This window comes from Suillus subalutaceus (assembly GCF_016647625.1).
Source record: "Suillus subalutaceus strain FC151 chromosome Unknown DFJ58scaffold_832, whole genome shotgun sequence".
Classification (NCBI taxonomy): Eukaryota; Fungi; Basidiomycota; class Agaricomycetes; order Boletales; family Suillaceae; genus Suillus; species Suillus subalutaceus.
Genome location: NW_024541081.1, coordinates 1 through 6,299, shown reverse-complemented (window position 1 = coordinate 6,299; position 6,299 = coordinate 1). Strand labels below are relative to the sequence as shown.

At 46.5% G+C, this 6,299-nt stretch overlaps 3 protein-coding genes across 3 annotated transcripts; all 3 read left to right on the top strand.

Annotated features, from left to right (window-relative positions):
• Positions 1–1,119: 1,119 nt before the first annotated feature.
• On the top strand, positions 1,120–1,467 carry DFJ58DRAFT_739936 (uncharacterized protein; the record flags this gene model as incomplete). Its single annotated transcript, XM_041387060.1, has 1 exon — positions 1,120–1,467. The coding sequence occupies one exon, from the start codon at positions 1,120–1,122 to the stop codon at positions 1,465–1,467; it is 348 nt and encodes a 115-aa protein (XP_041234608.1).
• Positions 1,468–2,306: 839 nt separating this feature from the next.
• On the top strand, positions 2,307–3,558 carry DFJ58DRAFT_751768 (uncharacterized protein; the record flags this gene model as incomplete). The annotated part of the gene is made up of 2 exons (XM_041387783.1): positions 2,307–2,767; positions 3,217–3,558. Exons 1-2 carry the CDS (start codon positions 2,735–2,737, stop codon positions 3,556–3,558), a joined length of 375 nt encoding a protein of 124 aa, XP_041234607.1. The 5' UTR covers positions 2,307–2,734.
• A 624-nt stretch (positions 3,559–4,182) lies between these two features.
• DFJ58DRAFT_891481 (uncharacterized protein) lies at positions 4,183–6,068 on the top strand (the record flags this gene model as incomplete). Its single annotated transcript, XM_041394758.1, has 6 exons — positions 4,183–4,304; positions 4,354–4,603; positions 4,736–4,905; positions 5,113–5,145; positions 5,240–5,349; positions 5,638–6,068. 6 exons carry the CDS (start codon positions 4,183–4,185, stop codon positions 6,048–6,050), a joined length of 1,098 nt encoding a protein of 365 aa, XP_041234606.1. The 3' UTR covers positions 6,051–6,068.
• Between the last annotated feature and the right edge of the window lie 231 nt (positions 6,069–6,299).

Below are 6,299 nucleotides of genomic sequence, written 5' to 3'. Positions count from 1 at the left end.
TGGCCAGTCAAGAACATTGATGTTATGTTCTTCAAACCATTCCCTAGCTCTTCTGGATGTGTGCTTGGGATCATTATCCTGTTGGAAAATGATATCTTCTTTATCAATCCCTGATTCTGCCAAGCTAGGCAGCAAGTGGTCATTTAAAATGTCCACATACTGCTCAGCATTCATCTTCCTCTCAACCTCAGCAAGCATTCCCACACCATTCCATCCCATACAGCCCCATACCATTAAAGAACCTCCTCCAAACTTGACAGTCCCATTAATCTCTCTGTCTGTTAGGCCATCTCCCTTCTTTTTCCATACATACACCTTCCCATCTGACCCAATCCTATTGATTTTGGTCTCATCTGACCATATAACATGCTTCCAGTCCTCTACAGTCCAGTGTTGATGAGCTAAGGCAAAGGCTAGTCTTCTCTGCCTATGTTTGATGGAGAGAAGAGGCTTTTTCTTCTTTGTTACTGCCTTGAGATGAGCTGCCTTGAGAACATTCCTCACAGTTTGTGAAGAGACAGGGGTAGTGATGGTGGAATTGATATAATGGGTGGCTTGGACAGCATTATCAGCCTTTCCTGTAGTGATATGTTGGATAATAGCCCTTTTGTCAGTAGAGGTAAGCTTGGATGGACGTCCTCCACAAGAGTTTTCCTTGTCTGGGTGGCTTTCTTTGATGAACTTGGCCACAGTGGACTTGCATATTCCAGTTCTAGAGGAAATTTGGCGAGCAGAGAGGCCAGCATAAGACAGAGAGAGGATATTATCTCTTTGAGCAGAGGAGATGGCTTTCATGGTGATTATGACTATGATACATGAGATATTCTGGTTTATATAGTTAGATATAGTCATAAAATAACATAATGACACCACTTTATAATTTATATAATAGTGGCATGATTTTTATGGTGTCATAAATAATGATTTATATAGTTTTAATATACACTCAAAAACTGTCCACATGAGTCATCATTTTATAAGCCTTATATCTCCACCATATCTCCGCCGATTCCCACGGTGTAGGGCTCAAATAAAAGCCCTGAAGCCATACTACAATGTGGTATAAGTATGTCCTTGAGGAATTTGTTCATTCTCACACAATATCATAGATAGTGAAAAATGTCAAAACATGCGGACAGTTTTTTGAGCCACTGTAAATGGCGTTTCTGTGAGAACACGACAGGCAACTTGGCCAATGATCAGTCGCCGGGAGAATCTTCTCGTGTTGCAGCCATTGCTGCAACTGCAGAGGATGGTATAGATGCCCTCAATGATCCTCAACAGACATGCAGTGGAGCTCGTGAGCACAGAGGACTGCGACAAATTGCTGCGCACCTCATTCAAGTTGTCGAAGATGACGAGGCATTCACAACATCCGAGATGATGGAGGCCGCTGCTAATCCTTCCGATTTTCAGCGCATTCCCATCAAAGATCTCTTCAATTTTTCTCGTGCTCAAGCCCAGTGAGAACCGGACCTCACCGTATCAACGGAAAACGGCCAAAATATTGATGAACCAGGAACACAAGATTTCCGTAGATTTCCGTAGAGAATGGGACATATATGAGATTTTCTAGCGATGCTGTTCGACGGAGATCTCACGATTTCGCGCTGATTCTCGCATATGATATCTCCATCGATGATCGTAGATTATCAACTGTACATGTAGTCGTACCAGGCAATAAAACTATGGAAATCGCACAAAAACGACGCTGATATGTATTGCAAGAACAAGCAAATGACAGCGCAAAAATGATAGCTGGTTGATACTGCCCTTGGCACCTGCTGCCCACCCCTGGTCCTCACCTGTTGCCTGCCTGATGTCAACCTCTGCACCTGCGCTAGATGTCGACCGTGTTGCTGTTCCATTCAGATTCATATGCCTGCAAACATAAATTAATGCCGTGAAATAATAACTACCTGCTACCCACCTGCTCCGCTGCAACTGTGCTAGATGTCAACTAATATATTAGGCGTCGGATGAGAATTTGCTGATGTCATTGATCGTGTCGCAAGTTCATATAAGCCTAAAGTCAGATGTTGCTGGAAGTTCTAGTCTTCTAGATTGACATACCTCCTATTTGTTCGAAATACTAGATGTAGGTGATGCACAGGCACAGACAACAAGGATGCAGTGTTTAGGGTGGCATGGTAGACCAGGGACAGTGGATACTGGGGGCTTCGGGTCAGACTCAGTGATGCATGTTCATTCAGAAAGCTTTGTGCTGCGTGTACCAAGTCAGCACTATCTTGCACTTAGGGAAGAGATTCATGCGCATATATGCGCTATAATAGATGTTTCAGCGAACATTCGAAACGAGTTAGGCATATGCGAGTCACTTACTGATTTGCGAGCCAGGCCGTGCGGGGAAACAGGCCGCATAGGATAGTATCCTAGAAAACATCTCGAATTAGGGTTATCGAAAATACCAAAGTCGGAGAAGATACACACAGGGAGCTTTACCACCGCTCATCCAAAAACACCATCAATTTGAGGCCTGTCTGGTCCAACGACTACTGTAAACGAGAATATGACAGGCCCCAGGGTGCTTCCAAAAGTAAGGAAATGGGAGAGGCTCCTGAACTAGACATCGTCATGATTTGAGGGAGAAAGATGGTGGACTTAGTGAGAATGTCGGAGTCTTGCTTAAGTTTGTGCAATCGATCATTTCATATACGCTTACCAAGTCAAAAGCAGCACGAACGAGTAATTCACGTCATGTTGATTGATTAATATGTCTGCAAATGTGCAAGACATCGACAAAATGGTGTGTTTTGCGTTGTGTTGATCAAACATAACGCACGTCATCTTTCTAAATATATGTGAAATTCACGATTTGCGTAGCTTTGAGCATATTTGTGAATATATCCGTCGTTTTCCATTGATATGGTGAGGTCCGGTTCTCACTGGGGCTCAAGAATGGCTAGGGTCATTCTATCAAACAGCCATCCGAGGCTTGGATGCCGAGATCGAGCTATACGAACTATTAGATTTGGACGCTGAGGGTATTGATGACCCAGAATTCCCGCAGGCGGATGAGATTTTGGATGATTAGAACTCGTACAACAAATTCGTGCTTACTAGGCAGGCCGTAGCCAATCAGATTTGATTATATAATGTTTTCCCTCGGACTCCTGGTACTAGTACTATTCACGTTCACCTGTGGACATGGAGACGTTCATTGGTGAATGTTCACTGACTTTGGCAAACGTTCAGCGACCGGCAGAACACTGCATCAAGTCCAACTCTAACAATCCACAGGCGAGTCAGTTGTCCCCAACACCAGCACCAACGCCCCCACCCACAGCCACGACATCAACTCCCACCTCCGGCACCACTCCTACCGGAACACCGCTACTCTCCTCATCGTCATCCCCCAAGTTCACCCTCAAAGCCCCACTTCTACCCCTCAGCAGCGACGTCGCTCTCACCTTCACGCCCAGGAACTACGCTCACGTACCACTTTGTCACGCCACACCTCGCATTGCTGGCACTCCTTCCGACGATGGTGTATTATATGCGCAGGGATTTAGTGGAGTGGAATGTTGTGTGGTTTAGGGAGGGCATTAGGGAGATATGGAAATCTGGGCTGCACGGGGGTTCGGAGCCTCAACGTTAAGCACATCAAGAAGGAAACTGCTTCACAAGACTTCCTCAGCCCTTTTCACTTAGCTCGTCCTCGATTTGCGATGATTCTGTGTCCCTTGCTTTCTTTATTGTCTCATCATTGGTGCCTTGGACGGCCATCTGTCAGACTTGAACCCCAGTGAAAACTGGACATGGCCAGAACCGTTGAGATAGTGTAGAATATTGTTTAGACATATTATTTATCCTGTAATATGGTATAATCTTCAACGACGTCATCGTCTGTGTGTCACATCAACATCGCATTGTAAAAGCATTGCATCACATCATAAAAGCATTGCATTGCATCACAAAAACGTTACATTGCTTACTTGTAGCGCATTGCTTTCACTCGACAACTCGATCACATGCACGCCATTTACATTCACGCGCACACCATTTACATTCACGCGCACACATTACCCTCATCACCCAAAGTACATCCCATTGTAATATCACCGGTTCTACCCATCTTGCTTCATAACTCTATTTGGTGTAAACCGGGGGGCAAAAGGCATAAATAGGAGGAACTGGCAGAGCGAAGGGGTGAAAATTGGTATGTTTGATTCAGGATCTTATCTGAGTCGAGGTTCTCATCATTTGGTGCAGCGCAGCGTATCCTCAGCTACCCGAGGCTCCCTCTCTACTATCTACCAAACTGATCACTTGCCGATAAAATTGTAAGTTTCATTCTCGTAGTATCTTCTAGCTTATAATATAGTGTATCAGCCTACCTATGCCAGTGGACTACACTTGTGTCTGCAAGAGACACAACGGTGGTCGTCCCCATTCTGTCTCTCGTGCTGCGTGGTACAAACACTTGCAAGCAGCTGAAACCAAGGAAGACAGGGCCGCCATTCGTGCTGGGAATCTCTCCCTTGACTTACATGCACAGATTCAGGCTCACGCTCATGACCTCGGCAAATCTTCTTCAAGCTCTGGCCCTTCTCGAAATGCCGGTGTGGGTAACACAACAAAGGTGAACGCAAGTCAGATGACAAGCAAACACTCTCTATGTTGGGTCTTGATATGCCGTGCGATATGTTCGACCCTTAAGGGAAGCAAAGAAAGCAAGGATCCACGAAATGATGCTAATCAACCCTGATCAAAGGCGACAAAAGGGCGATGTAAGCGCGAGAAACGCGCTCAAGGCGCGCGCGGGAAAGTGAAACGCGAAAAATGCGCGAAGTGCGGGAAGGCGAAAGTGCGAAAGGGCGAAAATGCGCGGAGAACAGGGATGGTAGTGCGAGCAGCGCACAAGTGTAGAGAGACGATAATATGGTGAAAAGCGCGGATATAGATGGATACTGATACTGCCACTAGCTTTAGACTGATGCTAGGGCCTTAAGACGACGACGGACGCATGCATTGCATGGAACTAACTGCCAAGTACATGGTGGTAGAAAGATGTGGTAGGTAGCTGTGGTAGGAAGCTGTCGTGTAAAACGAACATGAAAGTATGTAAGTTCTACCTAAGCGCTCTCCCAGGGCTCGGAGCCGAATAGGGAGCGCTCTAAGTATGTAAGTGAGGTAAAGTGATGTAAAGTAAGGGTGCATAACAAAATACAAAGTGTAATAGGCTAAATATGGTCTGATAACGAAAAGGGACACCTAGGAACTGGTTGGATGATGGATGGATGCTCCTGGATGATGCGCGATGGAGTGTGCTTAAGCGCGCGCGCGGGAACGCGAAACGCGAAAGCGTGAGAAAGTGTTGCGCCTATGGTGCGCTTTGCAGGAGAGCTGTGCATTGTATGCGCAAATGACTGGAGACATAGCAGAAGTTGCGTATGGAGTAGGGCGACAAGTGCGAGAGAAATGTGCTAAGTGCGCGCGGGAATGCTGCGCGTTGTGTGGGAAAGTAGCGCGCCTATGGCGCATTTCGTGGGAAAGCTGCGCGTTGTGTGTGGAATGACCAGAAACAAGATAGAAGTCGCATACGGATGATGGTGCGAGTCGTGCAGTAAAGGCCAGTTGCCAGAATTCGTAAGATGAGCCCATATGAGCCCACAGAAACGCGAGTCTCTACACCGGAATCAACACATCAAGTGGCCTGTCAAAAAGACCCCAGCGACTCTGAGGTAGCCCAAGGGAGTTGGAAGCGCATACGAGAAGGCCACCAGGATGTCCTATTATCTCCAGGTGAAGGGCATCGCAGCCGAGTTGACGAAGAAGACCTCACCATCAGAGACGACAACTTTGAAGAGCAAGGGGAGGGATATGATAATTCTGATGGACAGGTGATGGGCAAGATCGCGACTTTGATAGGCAGGGCGATGGGCAAGATCACGACTTCGATGGGCAGGGCGATGGAAGATTTCATGTTCAGGGACTTAGAAACGAAGATTTCGGTGCACAAGGAGAGAACAACCTACCGGACCCGCCTGACCGCCAACCTAACATTCAGAGAGAACAACCAGTCATAAGATATCGAGGAACTTGCACACGAGTGGTTCTTGAAAAGATCAAAACAACTATGGAGTTCATTCTAGCACTGCGGTCTGCATCATTAGATGACCCTGTTGCGAAACTTGATGAAGAGGCCAGAAGTATTTGCGGAACCCCCCTCGCGAACCTCCAGACATCATCAATCCCATCATTCGCCATTCAATTTCAACTTATTATGCCCTCGAACACTCGGCACAGACTGCTTATGAACGGATTCGTGCTTCGAC